At 38.7% G+C, this 22,596-nt stretch overlaps 1 protein-coding gene across 1 annotated transcript; it reads left to right on the top strand.

Moving 5' to 3' along the window:
• The first annotated feature begins 11,640 nt into the window (after positions 1–11,640).
• RASD2 (RASD family member 2) lies at positions 11,641–21,652 on the top strand. Its single transcript, XM_070756218.1, has 3 exons — positions 11,641–11,672; positions 19,117–19,396; positions 21,033–21,652. Exons 2-3 carry the CDS (start codon positions 19,126–19,128, stop codon positions 21,560–21,562), a joined length of 801 nt encoding a protein of 266 aa, XP_070612319.1. The 5' UTR covers positions 11,641–11,672; positions 19,117–19,125; the 3' UTR covers positions 21,563–21,652.
• The last annotated feature ends 944 nt before the right edge of the window (positions 21,653–22,596 follow it).

Genomic DNA, 22,596 nt, shown 5'->3' with positions numbered 1-22,596 from the left:
TCAAGTAGTGCATTCCAGACATTGACAACTTCTGTTACTGAAGTTGTATTTTCTGCAATCAAGTTTAAAGTGCTTTACTATACATTTGTATCTATTGTGTGCTCTTGTATTGTTGTGGTTGAAGCTAAAGTATTCATTGACAGGAAGGACATTGTAGCAGATGATTTTATGTACTACACTTAGGTAGTACATAAAATCGGCGAAGCTCTAAGTTGTCCAAAACCAAAATTTCAAGTCCGGTGGCATAAGGTTTTCTGGTGCAGAGGAGTGGAGGACTCTTCTCCTGAAATATCTCTGGACTCATTCGATTGTATTAATGTCCGATACTGCAGAAAAAACAATTGCTGCCAACCTGCCTTCCATTGAGGACCTGTATACTGCACGAGTCAAAAAGAGGGCGGGGAAAATATTTACTGACCCCTCACATCCTGGACACAAATTGTTTCAACTCCTACCCTCAAAACGTTGCTACAGAGCACTGCACACCAAGACAACTAGACACAAGAACAGTTTTTTTCCGAACGCCATCACTCTACTAAACAAATAATTCCCTCAACACTGTCAGACTTTCTACTAAATCTGCACTTCTATTCTACTAGTTTTTCTCATCATTCCTATCACCCATTTCCTCCCATGTTGACTATAGAACTGTAACTTGTTGCTTATATCCTAAGATTTTTATTAATATTGCTTCTTCATTGCTTATTTGACCCCTATGACTGTTGTGATTCCGTCTGAGGCCCCTCAGGGAACGGCTGATCCTCTGCCGGCTTCCTGCTCAGAGGGGGAGGATGAGGAACAGGAGGTTCAGGCAGACGGGGAGGAGGAATCTCAGGCTGAGGGAGAGGGAGGACAGCCAGAATCCCCCTAGAGGGAGCTCTCCCCAGCAAGCAGCCTGGATTCCTTAGATGAAAATGCACAAGCAATAATCGATCTCCGGCAGAGAAGAGCAACACAACGAAGGGGACAATTAGCCAGGTACTTTCAGCACTAAAGAGGCAACAGCTGGGTTTGGGTGTGGTGCTCTCTGGAAAGGCTAAAAGGCAGACCCACCCTTCCTGGCTTGTGGAGTATTATCTTTGGGAGTCCTGGGACCTGGCTGTGATCTTTGGCGTCTTGGAATTCTGGTTTGTGACTTTGAATACTGAAACCTTGGGGGGAAAAGGTGTGGGTCTTATTCTCTACAGTGGTGGGTGTGCCAGCAAGAAGTCTGCTGTATTGTCTGGCCATCAGGACTCTGCTGTGAAGTCTCATAGCCTGCCTGTTGGGAAGAACAGGTTTTTCTCTGTGTTTATTTTTCAAACTATAAAGTGCTTTTGCTTTTACCAGCGTGTCTGGCTGCTTTTTCCAGTTGGTGTTGAAGTCTGGGGGCACCCAGACAGAACATATGACAATCATTAAGTGTTGTACCACATGATTCTTGACAAATGTATATTTTATTTTATGTACGCTGAGAGCATATGCACCAAGACAAATTCCTTGTGTGTCCAATCACACTTGGCCAATAAAATTCTATTCTATTCTATTCTATTCCATATGTAGTTAGGGTTCCAGATAGAGGCTGCCCATGTTAATAGGGAACTTAGTTTGTTCATATGTGCAAGGTCATAATCAGGGGCTCTGTAACAAAGTAAGAAGCGAAAGGTGGTCTTTAGGGAATGCTCGCATATGATGGCCTTAGAAAGAGCAATATTATTCAATTTATTTTTTTAAAAATATTCAAAAAAGGATGCTGGTGTGCCATACATTTTATACATTTTGATAAAACGTAAACTATAATAGAGACAAATTGCCTCTTTTTCAGACCACTGTAAAAAGAAAAATAGCTGACATGGTTTCAAGAAAAATTCTAGAGTACCTATAAATGAATGTTATTGTAAAAATATTTTGCTGCTCTTTGGGCTGCATACATTTGAATAGATAGATCACTGTAGGATCAGGAGTGATAATCTTCCTCACAATTATGATTTCCTCTTCTATCTTGTCTCTAGTTGCCTAGCACTGCCTTCTCTAGGGTCACCCTCACACTGGAAAATGGAATTTTCAACATCCATTTCTCCAGAATTTACCAAATTAAGAAAAGCGTGGATATCAAAATACATCAACTTCAACAGCACATGCATTTGGTTTATGATAAACATGTGTTTTATTTTCTATTTGAGCTATTCTTTATGCCAAATCCCTGTCCTATTTATTTCATACAAATAATTGTGGAGAACATTAAATATTAAAAATAATTTTAACTCAGCAATGCAGCAATGTACTGTAAACTGTAATGACAAGGGTCTTGGATAAGGTAGGTATGGGAAGGATAAATGCTCATGGCAAAATAAAAGAGCCCAAGGCAAAAACAACAGGAGATCCAGCCATTTGGCTTGCGTACAAGCAGGAACAGTGCTGTGCTTGTTCAAAGTCATTCTATTCGGGCTGTTTGCTAGTTCAATTTAATGAGCATCAGTTTCACCTTGTCATTCTAAGCCGCATGACCTACTCAAAGCTGATTTTTGTATAGCGGTGCTTAATCATAGCCTTGGGTACTAGCTACTGTTCTCTTCAGCCAGGCAAATTGTAATACAGAAGACACTTCTCTACAGTTTACTTTTTCTTCTGAGTTTACTCGTGGAACGGAAATGTTTCAACTAAAAAACTGCCCATGATGCAAAAGAGAATGATTTACTAAAGATGGATATAAATTCAATAAAAAATTTAAAATAAATTAAATATGAAAGGTTCTTTTAAGACATAGAAATATAGAAGACTGACGGCAGAAAAAGACCTCCTGGTCCATCTAGTCTGCCCTTATACTATTTCCTGTATTTTATCTTAGGATGGATATTTGTTTATACCAGGCATGTTTAAATTCAGTTACTTTGGAAACTCAGTTACATATGGAAAAAAATACACTAAGCATATTTTAAACTATGGGAAGAGACATCTGAGGAACAATAATCGTCCCTAACCATAGCATGGAAGATCTCATGAAGATGGAAGTTCTCATGAATATGAATGTTCTCATGAAGATCTCATGAGGATGAATGTTAGAGATACATTTTGAATTTAAGGACAGAAAAGCTATACAAATATAATTGGTCCTCAGACTGTATATCTTTTTCTTCCTTAGGCTAATCTATTGTTCATAAACTGGAATATTATTATTATTGTACACTTGATTGATGCTTACCTTAATTTCAGTGATGAAATTTTTTAAAAAATTACTACCGGTTCTGTAAGTGTGGCTTGGTAGGTGTGGCAAAGAAAAGATACTGCAAAATCCCCATTCCTTCCTCACTCCTGGGGGAAGGATATTGTAAAATCTCCATTCCTACCCCACTTGAACCAGCCAGAAGTGGTATTTGCTAATTCTCAGAATTACTCAAAATTTCTGCTACTGGTTCTCTGAACTATCAAAATTTCTGCTACAGGTTCTCCAAAACTTGCTGGATGTCACTCCACTTAATTTTCTTGATTTTTCAATTTCTAAGTCAAACTGGCATAAAAATCTTTAACTATAATAACAAATGAGAGATAGCCCATACCACAATAACAATAAAATAACAGAAAATGCTACCAAAATGTTGTGAACAGACTAACATTCTGAATTAGAGGCATAAAGAAGATTTATTTGCTGATCCAATCCAGTAGTATTAATAATGATCCAACATACATATGACAAAATTGAGGCTGCTGTTTGATCTTCCAAAGTCCATCTACTTGGAAATAGATCCAATTAAATTAAATGGGACCATTCAAACCATCACACATACAATTGCACCACCAAATCCCAAGTGAATTATTACTATATAATTTTCATTTAACCCACTGCTATAGTGGAGCATCAAGGTTTAAATAATATCTACCCATCTCACAACATTTTGAAGAAATGGAATAAGTTTCTTAATCTTATCCTATTTGTCATGTCCATACCCAAAGAAAACATAGTGAAATCCAATCAAATCCAGTCCTTTATATGCTTATACCTAATGGATAAGTTGAATCTTGTCAAACTGAAGCTTTAAACTTGATTTATCCTGAGAGATTCTATGTTATGGTTACCTTAAACCTCTCTGTCCCCTGCTATTCAGCTAGGAACTGTGCATAATTTGGGATTCTCTCCTAGGCAAGCTCCTCTCCTCTACTCCTCCATCGCACTTCAAAAATGAGAAGTTTGAGAAATTTGGCTCACTGTAAAGTGAAGTCATTGTAATAGACTTCATTACAATGAGCAGGGGAGTGGTTTTCCACAGATCTCAATACTGGGAGATGAAGAGTTTAGCCATCTTGCTCACAACCATGTCAAAAAAAATTGACACTAAGTTTTTAATCGCTTTTGAAAATGCTCTATTAACTATTTATAGGCATTTTGCCACATTTGGGTTTACTTGCAGGTGCCCAGGTTTTATCTAACTGGAAGTACACAGGGCTGTTATATATAAATTGGGCAACCACTGTTTCCAGTGTGAACAATTCCACCTTGACTTCTTGTCTTCTCCTTCTCCTCCAGCTTGGCCAGACTCTCATTTTTAATTTTAATTTAGGAGACAAGCAGATTAGCTTTGTTCTCAGCAGTATGGATGCCAATAGCTGAAATAGTTGTACAGAAGACAGTTACATAAAGGGGAACCAAACAACAGAGGGGAGCTGCCCAGGACTTCTACTGTAGATAGACTTCCAGAAGAGGTAGGGTGGATTGGACAAAACTCTGCAAAAGCACTGTCTACTCCTATCAACCTCAATAGACCAGTTCTTTGGAACCTCTCCAAGGAAGAAAAGGACAAGAGAACAAGCAGGAGAGTGGTTTTCCACAGATCTGAACGCTGGGAGATGAAGAGTTTAGCCATCTTGCTCACAACCATGTCAAAAAAATTTGACACTAAGTTTTAAATCACTTTTGAAAATGGTCTATTAACTGTCTCAAAGCTATCAGCAACCTTTTAAAATGACACGTTTGAAAGGTCACTGGGCAAGTTTTATCTTCAATTCTAAAGAAAAGAAAAGAAAATATTTATTTTAGATCCTGCCTTTATTGTTTTTATAAACAACTCAGGGCAGCAAACCTATCTAATGCTCCTTCTTCCTTCTATTTTCCCAAAACAATAACCGTGGGAGATGGGCTAAAAATGAGTCACTGGTCCAAGGTCACCCAGCTAGCTTTCATGGCTAAGGCCAATCTTCAACTCACAGTCTCCCAGTTTTTGGCTTAATGTGTTAGCTGCACTTGAGCTGAGCTAGGGAAAACTGCTTGCGTACCAGCAGATGTGGTTCTGTGTGCCACCTGTGGCATGTGTGCCATAGGTTTGCATCATGGTTATATAAGATACTATAAGCTGGATACCCTTGCTTTGCTACAAAACTGAACTCCTTAGCAAGGACTGGAATGTCTAAACTACCAGCCCACAAGTCACATGAGTCATGTGCTGACCACGCCCACTGGCAGTTGGAACAGAGTTCTTTTCAGGTGAGGAGGGGGAGCAGAATGTCTAGCTCCTTAGCATCAGAGCATGTTAGTAATAATATAAGAAATAACTAACAATCTGATGGTCATTTCAAAAACTCCTTTTTAAGCAAGCACCTAGATGCGTTCCGAGACTGCCCGCGAAAGTCAAATTTCCGCGAAGTACAGATGCGGAAGTAAATACACTATTTTTGGCTATGAACAGTATCACAAGCCTTCCCTTAACACTTTAAACCCCTAAAGTGCAATTTCCCATTCCCTTAGCAACCATTTAGATCATTACTCACCATGTTTATTTATTAAAGTTTATTAAAAAAAATATTTATTAAAGTCAGATGAAAGTTTTGCAATGACATATGATGTCATCGGGCAGGAAAAACTGTGGTATAGGGAAAAGACCCGCAAAGCATTTTTTAATTAATATTTTTGAAAAACCATGGTATAGACTTTTCGCGAAGTTTGAACCCGCGAAAATCGAGGGAACACTGTAGATTAAAAGAAGTTGCCACCATTCAGTTTTTTCTGTTTTAGTTTAATTCTCATCATATTCTTAATATATGGTTTGCTTAAACCTAATTTATTGCATGGTTTATATGGTACATGAACATATTCTTCTGCAAACTACAGGTTATCTTCACATAGCTAGTGAGAACACAGTGTCCTCATCTGGAAGAAAGGAGAAATAAAAGTATTTTTCAAGGTATTTCTTAGTCATTCAAAAGAAATCAATGTTCTTAACAAATGAAAATGTGATACTATCAAGATCATTTTCAATCACTTGAATCATACTTTCCTTGATCTTAAATCTGCTTGAGGAAGGTTTGCTTCAGATTCATGCTCAGCCATAACTTATAATTTTTCTCATTGTTGCCTCTAAAAGCCATTTAGATGTCAAACAAAGAAAGATTTATGAGTTTTATTTTCCAACTCTGTTGCTAGAGCAATCAAAACAACACAGGGAAAAGGATAAACTCTTCGTTCCTCCATCCCACCCTGCTTCTGGCAAAACTTCCAAAAAAGAACTGACACATCTCTTTGATGGAGGGAATTGTGTGCAGATAAGACTCACATATCTTGCCAAGAAAAGCAAATATGCTGAGTCACGGATGCATCCATTTTAGATGTTTGCTAAGAAATGCCTGGAACCAGCCACCTTGAAATTAGTTCTCCATCTGTCAAATGATAAGATGAATTCTGTTCCATTCAGTACTGTTGCATAGAACAAATGGCTTAGATATCATTCATATACATACACATAAAAGTATACATACTAATATTCTTCTATCTGAGACTTAGTGTTCACTGAGAATAATAAAGTCATAAAGACGGCCCGAGTCTACGGAGAGGGGCAACATACAAATCTAATAAATAAATAAATGAAGGAAGGAAGGAAGGAAGGAAGGAAGGAAGGAAGGAATAAATGAAGGAAGGAAGGAAGACAGGAAGGAAGGAATAAATGAAGGAAGGAAGGAAGGAATAAATGAAGGAAGGAAGGAAGGAATAAATGAATGAATGAATGAATAAATAAATAAATAAATAAATAAATAGAGAAATACAAATTTACCTGTCAAGAATGGAGGGCTGTTCTTTTATATTTCTATAGACATATAGAGTTGTTGATGAAATTCATCTGTATTAAAATATTTTTCCCAATCCTATCTTCCAGTATTTATTTATTTTATTTATTTATTTGTCAAATATGTACAAAATAGCAGGTATATGTATAAACATAAACAAAGGAAGTAAATACAGATAAATGGGGACAGTAAGACAGGGAAGGTAGACACGCTGGTGCGCTGGTGCACGCCCCCATTATGGACCTCTTAGGAATGGGGTGAGGTCCACGGTTTGAGATTGAAGCTGTGAGGGTTTGAGGATGTAACAATGGAGTCGGATAGAGCATTTGAGGCATTGACCATTCTGTTGCTGAAGCTGTATTGAAAGGAAGAGATTGAAGAGATCAGATATAGGAACAGTTCAGCACCTTTTTTGTTGTTTGCTGGATTGCAATACGAACTGCTGGTTGACTACAGGGAAGCCGCTATTAAGCCAGCCATTGAGAGCAATTTATTTCTCCTGCCATTTGATTAGCCAATCAGCAGCGGCTATGCAAATCTGGATTACGTATGGTCGTATGTAACAAAGTGAATTGGACTTTGTTATTGAATTCTTCCTTTTCCCCCTTTTCTATTTTATAACAAGATTCACACATGAGGTTAAGTCATAGATTGACTAACTGTTGCCTTCTGAGTATAAACACAATTAGCTGGTTCATGCTTAAATGCTAAGTTATAAATCAGAATATATTTACTGTGGCTAAATTCAAAAGGTACACTAAGCAAAAACCGAACAAACCCACATTACAATTTATCCAGTCTATGAACTGACTTTCTCTGTCATGTAGATTGGCATCTGGGTTAAACTTCATTTTAACAATGGTGAATTGCAAACCAAAGTTTCAAGCTTATTTTCTTATTATAGTAATAGCTTTGTAGATGAATTAATAAGGAAGAGTAACTCTTGCTTATTAACCTATCGATAGAACTGTTAGTGTAGTAATATGGCTCTATAGCTATAAAATATATACTCATCTTTAATGAATAATTTTCTAAAATCATATTAACATTTTGTTATATTACCCCCAAATGTGTCAGCTAACAATAGGATAAAAAATCATATAAGTTAGAATAAAGCAATTGTTTAAAAGCAAACTTGCTTCTTAGTTGTTATGTCCAGAGGACAGTTAGGCCTTGTACCCGCCCCACATTCCTTGGGCGGGAAAATACTGCAAGGTGATTGGTTGGCTCAGCCTGGCAGCCCGGCATATATATAGCTGCCAGGCACGGCCATCTTTTGTCTCGTTCCAGTTCTGTAACCGTTACTTCTGTTAAATAAAGAACTGTTACTTCTACAAGACTGTAGTCCTTCATTTCTGCAAGGATCCAACATTAGTCACTGCCAGAAAAGTACTTTTTGCCTTGTGCTTCAGACAGACCATGTATATCATATATTCTGACACCTTCACAGCTCACATTCTCCTAATCTCAGAAGGGAACAGTTGTGGGAATGCCAATCAGTTGTCTGCTCTTATGATCTCCCATTTTCCTGGTGGATTTTAAAAAAACTCTTCCAATCCCAGTTTCCCAGTTTAAACGACATAAATTGGGATAAGTCATAAATAAATCTGACTTTTATTTTAGCATGGTTGAAATTTAAAGAAAAAAACAGAGTTGGATTTTATTAGTACTTGTATGAGAGACCAGCAGAAAATCCCAAGGTGCAGGGTAGATTGGAACTAAAAAGAAGAAAAATCCAATTACTTCTATGTGGTAGCAGAAAGGTAGATGGACACATTCCTTGGAGACAAGACTGATTCAAAAGCCTATTTATTTGATCTAAATTGGAGAAATAGATGTGTTATCCTACACCTCAACTATCTCAAAAATGCATCTCTTCACATTAACACAGTCCTCTATGATTCCTTATTTTCAAATAACAGAACCACTCAGTAATCTATAGATTGTCTTAGTGTCATGAACTTTTTGGCATCGTTTCTGCATAAAACATCTCTTCATTGTGTAATTTGATGGTGTGGAATGTATCTCTATTTTACATTCATCCTAAAGTTCTGATCAGGGTTTATTCATCTGTACTAATTTTGGGGAAGATTAGAGGAAGTTTAAATTGCTATCATTTTTTTTAAATTATTATTATTATTATTATTATTTATTGGATTTGTATGCCACCCCTCTCTGCAGACTTTTTACCTTTGATGTAGTTTTGCTTTTCCATTTCTAGGCTCTTGTATTATTACATAGGATCAAAATTAAAATAGAAAAGCTAAGGTGGCTTAAAGTTTAACATTTAAAGCAGACATTTATTAACAAAAAAATAGAAGTCCCCTCTGTTCATTGTCATTCATATGTCATTCAGCTTCCATTGAAATACTTCAGCAGAATATCAACTGGTGTCTCTTCTGGCTACTCATGCTATGTTGTTTGCTACAGATCTGAATGATTTCTATGGAAATGTGTTGACCAACTCCCCAATATAGTAGAACCTCCAGTCACGAACACTTTTGACCATAAGCAAATCAAACCAACCCAAAAATTCACATTTTTTAAAGATCAATTTTCCCTGCTGCGCCATTTTTTTTTGTAAGCGCCAAATTTTCAAAATTAGGTTCGGGTCACAACCAAACCAGTTTGCGACCAAAGTTATGGAACAAATTATGGTTGTGGCCAGAGGTTCTACTGTTGAGCCCTGTCCCAGGACTCCCCATACCTAGGGGTAGGGGAGTAGCTGCCGGAGCAGCGAAAGAGACAATGGCCGAGGTAGCAAGAGAGGCAGCAGCTCAGCAGTTCCCTGCCAAGTTCTGGCATGACTTTGTATGCCTGATAGGCTCCTATCAAGGCTTGAGCTCAGTGTTCCATCCCATCACCTTATTACCTCTAACAGTGATGGAGAAGCTTTTTTCCCTCAGGGGCTGAAAGAGTGAGTGTGCCCACTATCGCACATGCGAGAGTGCCCACACCCATAATTCAATGCCTGGGGAGGGCAAAAACAGCTTCCCCCACTCCCTGGAGCTCCTCTGGAGGCCAGAAACAGCCTGTTTTCTAACTTCTGGTGGGCCCAGTAGGCTTGTGTTTCGCCCTCCCCAGGCTCCAAAGGCTTCCCTGGAGAGGGTAAAAATGCCTCCCCCACCCATCCCCCTGGAGGCTCTCTGGAAGCCAAAAATGCCCTCCCAGAGCCTCTGTGCGAGCCAAAAATCAGCATGTACGGTGGAGCTGGGCTAGGGCAATGGCTTGTGTGCCAGCAGATATAGCTTTGTGTGCCACCAGTGGCATCTGTGCCATAGGTTCACCAGCACTGACCTATAAGATTCAGGCCAACCATGATAATAAGTTGCATGGATTCCTCAGAAGGGAAATGAAATTTCAAGCTATTTCTGATTCTCAGCCTGATGTACGTAACTCTATTCATAAATTATCAGCATAATGATATAAGTAGTACCCAACTTTTATTTAATATTGAAGGAGATTGTCTGGGTCAAAAGACAAATCACAGCTTTTAACAACAGCATGTCCTTATTAGGCTAAGCAGTCAGTTTCATTCCCTTTAGCCAGAAAGCACCAGAGGAGAGAGATTGTCTCTGAATTTGTAGGCTGAAATAAAATCCAGAGCCATAGTAATCTATTGCTTATTTTGCTTTCTGAACTTGAGTACTGCGGCAGGGGAATTTTGGCTGTTCAGGAAGCACGCAACCATATGAGAAATCATTACGATAGCTGTTTAGTCCCTCTTTGGGATAAACAGGGAGAAAAGAAGAATCTCTATTTTATTAAGGGGGGAAAAAAACTTTGTTTTGACATGAAGTCTCCTACTGCTCGTTCCACAAGATCCCACCCTCTTGGCAACTGTCCCTTAACAACAACTGACACTGACAGTCTTCAAAAGAGGAGTGAACTGATTAGCTACAGGAAGAAATGTGAATTTCACCAGCAGCTGAAAAGGAGAAGAGGAGACAGAAGGCAACTGTATCGCAGCCGCAAATGCATCACTTTCATGTACTGAAAGGCAGAGGAAATCTTAGCCTTTCTTTTTAAAGCGTGCTAATTTTTATAAAAGCAACGACTTTAGCTTTTGTGCTATCGTGATTATTTCATTGTTATTTATATTATTGGGGTTTCTTTTACGCTTCTCTTTCCCTCTTGGAAATCTGTACAAGAGGGAGGCAGAGGTCAGGAAGATGCTTCGACCAGTGTCTACTGGTAGATGTCACAGCAGAGCTCTCAAGTCAACTTTCTGGATTTGAAGTTCCAGAGCAACAACTCTGCAAGGAGGAGACGGACAGCTCTATTTCAGAGTGAACTAAGATAAGAGACCTTCTGCGCAAGAGACCCCAATCAAGCATTCTTTCTCTGAGTCCAGAAGACCAAGAGGCAGAGTCCTGAGTCCTGAAGAACAAACTTTTGGCCATGTGTGTCTCCTCTGATTCAGAACAGAACAGCCACTGAGGCACAGTTGCCCTTCCCCCCTGGGAACCTGGTGAGGGTGTGTGGAGTGTGGGTGGATTGGGGTAAAGAAGCAAGTGACTTGGACAAGAAGCATCTGGCTTTGGCTGCTGCAGCTCCAGCAGCTGCAGCTGCTAATTCAGTCCTCCACCAAGGCTGCTGGCTGCACCTGAATCAAAGATTTCCCTTCTCAAGGAAGGAAAAAGGTAGGTGGTGAGATTTTGTATCTTTATTAGATGTTGGAACAATAGCTCCCAGCAGTGAGGGACGTTTCAGAAGGAAGACATTGAAAGGTTTTCTAAGTGTATGTGTGTATGAAAAAGAGAGAAAGAGAGAGGGGAAGGAAGGGGAGAGGGAGAGAGAGAGAGGGAGAGGAAGGGAGAGAGGAGAGAAAGAGAGAGGGAGAGGGAGGGAGAGAAAGAGAGAGGGAGAGGAAAGGAGAGAGAGGGAGAGAAAGAGAGAGGGAGGGGGAGAGAGGGAGGGAGATGAAGGGAGAGAGAAGGAGAGAAAGGGAGAGGGAGAGAGAGAGGGAGAGAAAGAGAGAGGGAGAGGAAAGGAGAGAGAGGGAAAGAAAGAGAAAGGGAGGGGGAGGGGGAGAGAGGAAGGGAGAGAGAAGGAAAGAGAGAGGGAGAGGGAGGGAAAGAAAGAGAGAGGGAGAGAAAAGAAGAGAGAGGGAGAGAAAGGGAGAGAAAGGGAGAGAAAGAGAGAGGGAGGAAGAGGGAGAGAGAGGGAGAGAAAGAGAGAGGGAGAGAAAAGGACAGAGAGGGAGAGAAAGAGAGAGGGAGGAAGAGGGAGAGAGAGGGAGAGAAAAGGAGAGAGAGGGAGAGAAAGAGGGAGGAAGAGGGAGAGAGGGAGAGAAAGAGAGGGGGAGAGGAAAGGAGAGGAAAGGAGAGAGAGGGAGAGGGAGGGGAGAGAGGGAGGGAGGGGGAGAGGGAGAAAGAGAGAGAGAATATGAATTTAATTTTGCAAAATTTGTTGCTGGGTTCATAACTTAACCCTTCAGGAATGACCAAAAAGCGGGAAAGAACAAGGACTTGCAATTACTATTCCTCCTATAAATACTGTGCATTTGTTTGCTTTGGATGCTCATGACAGAGAAATAGTCCTCAGGAAGGAAAAGAGAACCCGCTCTCTTTTCAGGCTTTCTGTCTCTCTGCATGTCAATTTTGGATGGGTCACTTTTATTTTCACCGTGTGTTTTTAGTACCACCATTTTATAGATGGATGCTTTTGAGAAGATAACTGCTTCCGACTACACTTTGACTATAGGCATTGAATCAAGCTGTGGTACTAAATTAATTAAGAGTTCAGAACTAACGGCACAATAAATTAAACTGGAAAATATGTTACCCATAATAGTGGGGCAATTATTTCCATTATTATGAGTTAAACAGATGAATAAAGGTTGCACAAACAAGGAGAAATGGGCACTTGTTTTAGAAAGTAAACCAACTATCTACTGGCTCACTGAATAATTCAATTGCAAATCCTTCTCTTTTTGAATCATCTTCATGTTCCCTACCAAACTAGCTGAAGTGTTTGGAAGAATACTGGCATTAAACTTGTGGGAAAGGTTAAAGTTGCCATTAAAAGTAAAGTAATGGAATTAAAAATGGAAAAGGGGAGAGAGAAGTTAAAATTCTTGCAGCAATTAAATACTCAAGCGTTCTTCCTTTACCTCTTCAATACATCACAAAAGCACACACAGGCCCCCAAACATCACTTAATCAGAGAAGCAGAAAAAAAGAGAAATGGGAGGACAGGCATAGTGCCTGAGAACTATCTTCAAGTATGGCTTTTCATTTTTTATTGGACTTTTGAGAGGCCACCCAAAAAGGCTGCAGCAGTCAATGTGCTGGAGGATCTGAACTGCTTTTGTAGGCAGGGTGTTCTTTTGAAATCAGGAACAGAGAGAACAGAATTGGACAGCCAAAGATATTAAGGAGTGCAGTTGGTGCTTAGACATTGGGAGGAATCAGACAATCTCAGTTTAATAGTGAAGTATCATTATCATTACTGACTTTACTGATCTAGGGCAAATCGTCCATTACTGCTTTGTTTCCCACATCTAAAAATCATATCACAGAGGAATATTCAAAAGGAATAGGCTGAGAACTGCATGAGGGGATGCAAAATGTTTAAATTATGAATGCAGCACATTGTCATCGAGCTGAAATGTATTTATAGCAATGAAAGATCTGAACCCTGAAGATAAAAATATCAACAGCTAGTTAGAACATAACCAGCGATTCTGCAGGATATACTGTTAAGATTTGTATTTTGTATCTAGGTAGAGAACTTTTCAGTTCAAAAGAATTAGATGAATGTGTTAAGTATTTTAAACAAGGCACAAATAATTGTTACAGTGAGGCTGAAGAGCAGAAAACAGCTTCAAAATGGACTTGATTTCCTGAAATTCAGTATTTGCAGCAGATATAATCTTAAGGTCTGGCCCCTGAAACCTTCTCTGTGTGAATTTAAACATAGATGAAATACTTTTCTTTTAAAAAAAACTGAGTTGAAAAAAAGAAAAATATTTGATCCAAATATATTTATTCAGAAATTTGATAACTCCTATAAATATATAGGATAAAGCATTATGCAAAATCACAGTTGGAAGAGAGACCTATGAATAGATTTACAAATAACATGGAGGTAAATCTACGTTTGCCATTGGCTGTATTCTTTAAAAAATGATTTTCTCATAAGCATATCAGCATGATACTAATATTTATATTTTAATGTACATTTAATACATTTTAGATGCATATATCTAAAAATGTAAACGCTGGGTTCTATAATTACTACTTAAGGGTTTGATCTTTCCTGTCAGACAGAATTTTGTAAGCACAAAATTGTTGCTTAAGAACAATTTATGAATGAAGATTTGCAAAAATTAATTTGTGGTAACATACTACATGTTCACTAGAAACCAACAGACATGATAGCAAGTGATTTTTAAATAACAAACTTTAACAAGGACAATAACAGCCAAAGACTAAATAATAAAGGGTCTAAAATCTCTGTCTGGTCTTTAAGGATCAAAAAGCCTATGTTTTCTACAGATGAAACTCGAAAAATTAGAATATCATGCAAAAGTTCATTCATTTCAGTAATGCAACTTTAAAAGGTTAAACTAATATATGAGAGAGACTCATTACAAGCAAAGCAAGATAGTTCAAGCCGTGATTTGTCATAATTGTGATGATTATGGCATACAGGTCATGAAAACTCCAAATCCACCATCTCAGAAAATTAGAATATTACATGTGATCAATAACACAAGGATTGTACATAGAACAATATCGGACCTCTGAAAAGTACAGTATAAGCATGCATATGTACTCAATAGTTGGTTTGGGCCCCTTTTGCAGCAATTACTGCCTCAATGCGGCGTGGCATGGAAGCTATCAGCCTGTGGCACTGCTGAGGTGTTATGGAAGACCAGGAGGCTTCAATAGCAGCCTTCAGCTCTTCTGCATTGTTTGGTCTCATCTCTCTCATCTTTCTCTTGGCAATGCCCCATAGATTCTCTATAGGGTTCAGGTCAGGCGAATTTGCTGGCCAATCAAGCACAGTAATCCCATGGTCATTGAACCAGATTTTGGTGCTTTTGGCAATGTGGGCAGGTGCCAAATCCTGCTGGAAAATGAAATCAGCATCCCCATAAAGCTCATCTGCAGAAGGAAGCATGAAGTGCTCCAAAATCTCCTGGTAGACGGCTGCATTGACCCTGGACTTAATGAAGCACAGTGGACCAACCCCAGCAGATGACATGGAACCCCAAATCAACACAGATTGTGGAAACTTCACACTGGACTTCAAACATCTTGCAGTGTGTACCTCTCCATTCTTCTTCCATACTCTGGGTCCTTGATTTCCAAATGAGATGCAAAAGTTGCTCTCATCAGAAAAGAGGACTTTGGACCACTGAGCAACAGACCAGGTCTCTTTTTCTTTAGCCCAGGTAAGACGTTCCTGGCGTTGTTTGTTGTTCAGGAGCGGCTTGACAAGAGGAATGCAACATTTGAAGCCCATGTCCAGGATCCGCCTGTGTGTGGTGGCTCTTGATGCACTGACTCCAGCCTCAGTCCACTCCTTGTGAAAGTCCCCAACACTTTTGAATGGCCTTTTCCTGACAATCCTCTCCAGGCTGTGGTCATCCCTGCTACTTGTGCACCTATTTCTTCCACACTTTTCCCTTCCAAATAACTTTCTATTAATGTGCTTGGATACAGCACTTTGGGAACATCCAACTTTGTCTGCAATTACCTTTTGAGGCTTTCCTTCCTTATGGAGGGTGTCAATGATGCTTTTCTGCACCACTGTCAGGTCCGCAGTCTTTCCCATGATTGTGATTCCTACTGAACCAGACTGAGAGACCATTTAAAGGCTCAGGAACCGTTTGCAGTTGTTATGGCTTAACTAGCTGATTAGAGTGGGACCCTTGAGCCTGAAATATTGCACCTTTTCACAATATTCTAATTTTCTGAGATTGTGGATTTGGGATTTTCATGAGCTGTATGCCATAATCATCGCAATTATGACAAATCACGGCTTGAACTATCTTGCTCTGCATGTAATGAATCTCTCTCATATATTCGTTTCACCTTTTTAAGTTGCATTACTGAGAGAAATGAACTTTTGCATGATATTCTAATTTTTCGAGGTTCACCTGTAAATTCTGAAGAATCTTGATGAGTCTGTCTAATCAAGCCTGTGCTATCATAACTGCTCTTTTATTTTTAATAAGAAAACAGCTTGGTAAAGGAGAGATTGCTGACAAGTGATTAAGGTGATTAAATTGTTAGTTTTAAAAGCTTTAATTACCTGATGACCTTGTTTATAAGCAATGAGAGGGCCCTTTGTAAGAAGAAAATTAGGCACACTGGGACTTAATTGGAACTGAGGTTGCAATCAGAAGCACATTGATTGAGGAATAGATCAACCAAAATGGGACCTCCTTCCAAATAAACATGTTTCACCAAGCTTATTTGACATTTTCTGTACTTCTCTTTGATGGTCTGCAACTAGGTTTTTCATTCCACATCTTCATTCTCATCAAACGATTTCAGCCAGTATTTTACATTCTGTAAAAGACCTTGGAATACTAATATCGAATGACCTAAGTGCTAAAGCCCACTGCAACAATATTGCCAAGAAAGCCTCTAGAGTTGTTAACCTGATCCTACACAGCTTCTACTCAGGCAATCTCACACTACTCACAAGAGCCTACAAAACTTTTGCCAGACCCATCCTAGACTACTGCTCATCTGTCTGGAACCCATACCACATCTCAGACATCAACACCCTTGAAAATGTCCAAAGATATTTCACCAGAAGAGCCCTTCACTCCTTCACTCGAAACAGAATATCCTACGAAAATAGACTAACAATCCTGGGCCTAGAAAGCCTAGAACTATGGCCTAGAACTACACAAGCATGTAATAGATTCAAATTAAATGTAAACCTCTCCAAACTAGACTGCAGAAAATACAACTACAGCAATAGAGTGATCAATGCCTGGAATGCACTACCTGACTCTGTAGTTTCTTCCCCAAATCCCCAAATCTTTAACTTTAGATTGTCTACAGTTGACCTCTCCCCGTTCACCACTGTGCCTACCATCCCTGTCCTACTCTTCTATTGTCCTCTTTTTATCATTACTTTGTACTTATGTTTATACAAACTGCTACTATCCTATAAATGTTTGACAAATGGATGGATGGATGGATGAAGGAATGAAGGAATATTTAAGACTAATTCTTTGTCATGCTTATTAAAAGATTCAGGGCAAAGGGTTCACTTTCTTCTTTAGAAGAAACCAGTCGGCCAAGAAACTTGAATTTGACGAAAGACGCTACTTTCAGATTTGAAGAGATGCGATTGGCCACAGCAAGGAAATTATTTCTCCTATACTGAGAATAGGTTTACCCAAATTTTTCAGTAGCTTAGTTTAGTTTAGTTTATCTTCATTGCACTTAGCACAATGAAATTAAATACCATATTCACTGTATATTATAATTATAAAAATAAAACACAGGCACACAACCTTCATATTCTATACAATTGAATTTAAACCCGATATTGCATTAATATTGTACTATACAGTAGAATCCAATATAGTCATATTGAATATAGAATAAATGTGCAATGAAAAAGAAAAGGCACCACTACTATTGAAATGCATGTTGGAGGACATGGAAATGCCAACGCTGGAAAATGCAATTAGCCATGTTTTGGTTTTTTATTTTAACCTGAAATCAGTTTATCCCCAAATTTCTCCCTTCAGTCTGCATTGGTTGCCGATCAGTTTCTGGTCACAATTCAAAGTGTTGGTTATGACCTATAAAGCCCTTCATGGCACCGGACCAGAATACCTTCGGGACCGCCTTCTGCCGCACGAATCCCAGCGACCGGTTCGGTCCCACAGAGTTGGCCTTCTCCGGGTCCCGTCGACTAAACAATGTCGTCTGGCGACTAAACAATGTCGTCTGGCGGGACCCAGGGGAAGAGCCTTCTCTGTGGCAGCTCCGACCCTCTGGAACCAGCTCCCCCCTGAGATTAGGATTGCCCCCACCCTCCTTGCCTTTCGCAAACTTCTTAAAACCCACCTCTGCCGTCAGGCATGGGGGAACTGAAACATCTCCCCCTTGCCCATGTTGTTTTGGTATTAGATTGATTGTGTGCGTGTTTTGTTTATTTGTTTTAATACTCTGGGGTTGTTTTTTATGAATTTTAGCTTAAAATTGTCATTGGATTGGTGGGTATTGGATTGTCATTATGTATTGTTTTTGTCTTGCTGTGAGCCGCCCCGAGTTTTCGGAGAGGGGCGGCATATAAATCCAATAAATCTAATCTAATCTAATCTCAATTATCTACCATAAAATATGTTGTTGCATTGATGATGAACAAGCTGTAGTCAGAGAACTGTCTATTGCTCCTCTAAAAGAGCCACGACAAAGCTTTCTAAAAGTGGTTACAGATTGATAACTTCAATGCAAACGAAGAAAGAAATGACTAATCACAATAGACCTTATACGATTCCAGACACACGGCTGAGCAAATTCTTATTGAAAACCTCGCGTGATATAAACTGTAAACTGTTCCAAGTAAAGCTGCATTTTGCAGTTTACGGTGATGTTGTCAATGCTGATGCTTTTCAAGTGGTGCTCCAGATATTTTAAACTGTACCAATGGAGGCAATTACTATTGATACTGTCGTATCTTTTGTTTGCTATAAATAATTGTCCAATTTCTGCTTTTTCCAATTTGTTATTTTCTCTAGTTCTTTCTCTTTTGTTCTGCTACCTCTAGACACTGCCATGTCCACTATCCAGACTTTTTTGTCTTTCTTACCAATAATTATTGTGTCTGGGGTGTTATTTGACAGGTGCTTGTCTGTTTACCATAAATTCTAAAGCCCCAAAGTACTCCAGTTTGTTCCTTTTCTATTACTTTGTCTATTTTGTTCTTACTTTGTCGGTAAATGGTATTTCTTGCAGATATTCCAATGCACCATTGTTGCTACATTGTCATGTCATTGTTTATAGTTGTTTATTGTTAATTTTTGTCCCACTGTATTACTCTGATGGCGCTGTTATTTTTGCTATCATTGGTAACCTTTGCTCCTTTTTTACATCTTTTCAGATCTGAGCAATGATGAAGACTATGTCCAGTGGGAACTGCACCTTGAATGTGCCAGCCAAAAATTCCTACCGGATGGTTGTATTGGGAGCCTCCAGGGTGGGCAAGAGTTCCATTGTCTCTCGGTTTCTCAATGGCCGCTTTGATGACCAATACACACCCACCATTGAGGATTTCCATCGCAAAGTTTACAACATTCGAGGCGACATGTATCAGCTGGATATCTTGGATACATCTGGGAATCATCCATTCCCTGCCATGAGGAGGCTCTCCATTCTCACAGGTTAGAAACCTACATGTGAGACTTAACGGTGGCAAGTTAAGTTTGACTTAGTCAGGGATGATCACTTTTTGGGAGAAGAAGCAGGCTGAGGATGCTTGGAAAACTCCAAAATTTAAAGGAAAAGGCAAAATTTCCCCCATGTTAAGTATAAATCCTGTCTTTAAGAGCAATCATCAATTTCCCAAAGACCAAGTCAGATGTTTTTTGACAAGAAGACTTTGGCCTTGGTTTTCTTAGTCAAAAAAACTCTTGTAGCATGACAAGCTGCTCTGAAAATTCAAACATACTTCTAGAGCAGTATGTGAGATAACATTAGTGTCTATTGTTCAAAGAGGACAAAACCAGTGGTGAAATCCATTTTTTTGACTACCGGTTCTGTGGGCGTGGCTTAGTGGGCATAGTGTGTCTTGAAGGGCATGGCTTAAAGGACATGGCAGGGAAAGGATTATGCAAAATCTCCATTCGCACCCGACTTTGGGGCCAGCCAGAGATGCTATTTTTTTGTTCTCTGAACTACTCAAAATTTCCGCTACCAGTTCTTCAAAACCTGTAGAACCTGCTGGATTTCACCTTCGGAACAAACCATGTTTGGTTGTATGGGAGGCCACCAATGATCTTTGGTATGTGGGCCCAGCAATACATCTGAAATGGACTTTTCCATTCACAGCTATTGAGTCTTTGATATTTATATAGAAATAGTCCTTGACTCGTGGCCCCAATTGAGCCCAAAATTTCTATTGCTGAGCTAGACAGTTGTTAAGTGACATTTAATAACCCTTTTTTACCACAACTGTTAGGTTAATCACTACACTTGTGAAGTTAGGAACACAATTGTTATGTGAATTTGGCTTCCCCATTGACTTTGCTTGTCAGAAGGTTGCAAAAGGTGATCACATGACACTGGAATACTGTACTTGTCATAAATGTGTGCCAGTTGCCAAATGTCTAAATTTTGATAATGTGAATATGAGAATGGTGCAATAGTAAAAATATATATTTTAAAAACTATCATAAGTCATTTTTTTCATTGTAACTTTAGATAGTCTCTAAACAAATGGTTTTAAGTAAAAAAAAACCTATATACTATGTATTGGCTGAAAATAGATATGTATGATAAATTGAAACCAAATGATTCAATCTTATATTTAATATAAGTGGATCACACAGCAGCTATTTCTTTTTTCAGGTTTATCTGCATCAATTATTACATGAAGCATTGTGATTGGACAATACTCTGCATCTTTTTTTTACAGAATATATATAACAGCAACCACAGTCAGATAGTTTGCAGTTAGAATTTATGAAATTTAGATGCTAAACAATAGCAAGATAGCAATATAGGGAGACTGATATATGGGGGGGGGAATTAAAAAGTAAAAAAGAAACTTGAAAAAAACATTGCAAGATTGAGCAAGAAATGTTTTAGATACTGAATTAATTAAACTTCACATTCAGTAAATGTATTGTTCAGCATTTAGTTCTTAGAGCTAGACAAAATGAATGAAAAATAAAGACTGCAAATTCTGCCATAAAATCTATTTATAATAGTTTCGCTATCTGCTGTTTTTAAACACATATTTCTTTATGATAAAATTGTAACCTCCCGCCCTTATTATTTCTTGTTGAAATATTGCAGGAGATATTTTCATTCTTGTATTCAGTTTGGACAACAGAGCATCCTTTGATGAGGTCAAGAGGCTCCAGAATCAGATCCTTGAAGTCAAATCGTGTCTGAAGAACAAAACCAAGGAAACGGGGGATCTACCTATGGTGATCTGTGGTAACAAGAATGATCACGGTGAACTCTATCGCCAAGTGAGTTCTGAGGAAGCTGAGAAGCTTGTCTCCAGCGATGAGAACTGTGCATACTTTGAAGTCTCAGCCAAGAAAAACACCAATGTGAATGAGATGTTCTACGTTCTTTTCAGCATGGCCAAACTACCCCATGAAATGAGTCCTGCTCTTCATAGGAAAATCTCTGTGCAGTATGGTGATGCATTCCACCAAAAGTCCTTCAGGATGCATAGAGTCAAAGAGACAGATGCCTATGGCATGATTTCCCCCTTTGCCCGTCGACCCAGTGTCAACAGTGATCTGAAATATATAAAATCCAAAGTCCTCAGAGAAGGGCAAGCAAGGGAGAGAGAAAAATGCACAATCCAGTAAGAGAAGCTCCATTGAGAAGGAGTCCATAGTATATGAGCAGTGCCTTAAAGAAAACGGCTTAAGAGAGACAGTCTGAGAATATTTACTGAGTCATGGGTAATAACAACAGTCATGAAAATACTTTGGCTAGAGTATTGTACCATTTCTGTAAAGATATAAATTATAACACAGTATTGTAAATACTTGAAGCTGCTATGGTAGATACTATACCTGCCATACACAGCCCTTATTATTTGGTCTTTTGGTTTTTGTAATTTTTTTAACAAAAAACCCCCCCTTAGTTTTCTCTTTTTGTTTTCCTTTGTTTCAAGAAGCTTCAAGGTGTAAAGAAATTTGAACTTCAATTTTATACAAAAACAGCTAAAAGATCGACCTGATTTGTATAGATTTCTTGAGTAGCCATCATGCAGGAGACAATCTGATAACAAGAAGAAAATTAGGTGTTGTTTTCCTCAACTGAAAAGACTCAAACATTTTGAGGACAATATACTTTTTTGTGCCAATGATCATTCTTCATCGTGTCGCTACAACTATATTTCATAATTTTTCTCTGTGTTTTGCAAATGACAACGTGTTTGTTTTAATTAGTGTGTGAATTAGTTGGCAAGTATGATCTAGAAATACCAGCTGATTTTCAGTCACTTGATATGTAAATAATTGAAATATGTGTACTGAAGGAACTAGCAGACCTGTTTCATATGATTTTCTGTTCCTAAAAATGTCATACCCATAAACTTGGAAACGTTTATTGTACACCCATCCAAATTCCATTCCCTTTTATTCCACAATAATGATTCTGCTTTCTACCATACTGGTAATAATGACATTGAGTACGCATTGCTAAGTGTTATGCTCTATCCTCCAATTTTCTCACATTAAAGTTGTAAACCTATGGAAATTAATCTGAGAACAAGCCCAACTGAACTTAGTAGAACCTTATATAAACACACATGCCTATATAGACCAAAAATGGGACAAAAAACCTAAGCATTCATTGCTGAACAAAGGTTGCACTTAAGGTTGAGCAAGTTATT

The sequence above is a fragment of the Erythrolamprus reginae genome, chromosome 6, assembly GCF_031021105.1.
Source record: "Erythrolamprus reginae isolate rEryReg1 chromosome 6, rEryReg1.hap1, whole genome shotgun sequence".
Taxonomy (NCBI): domain Eukaryota; kingdom Metazoa; phylum Chordata; class Lepidosauria; order Squamata; family Dipsadidae; genus Erythrolamprus; species Erythrolamprus reginae.
Note: the sequence above shows the minus strand (reverse complement) of the source record. Positions and strands in the feature narration are given on the sequence as shown.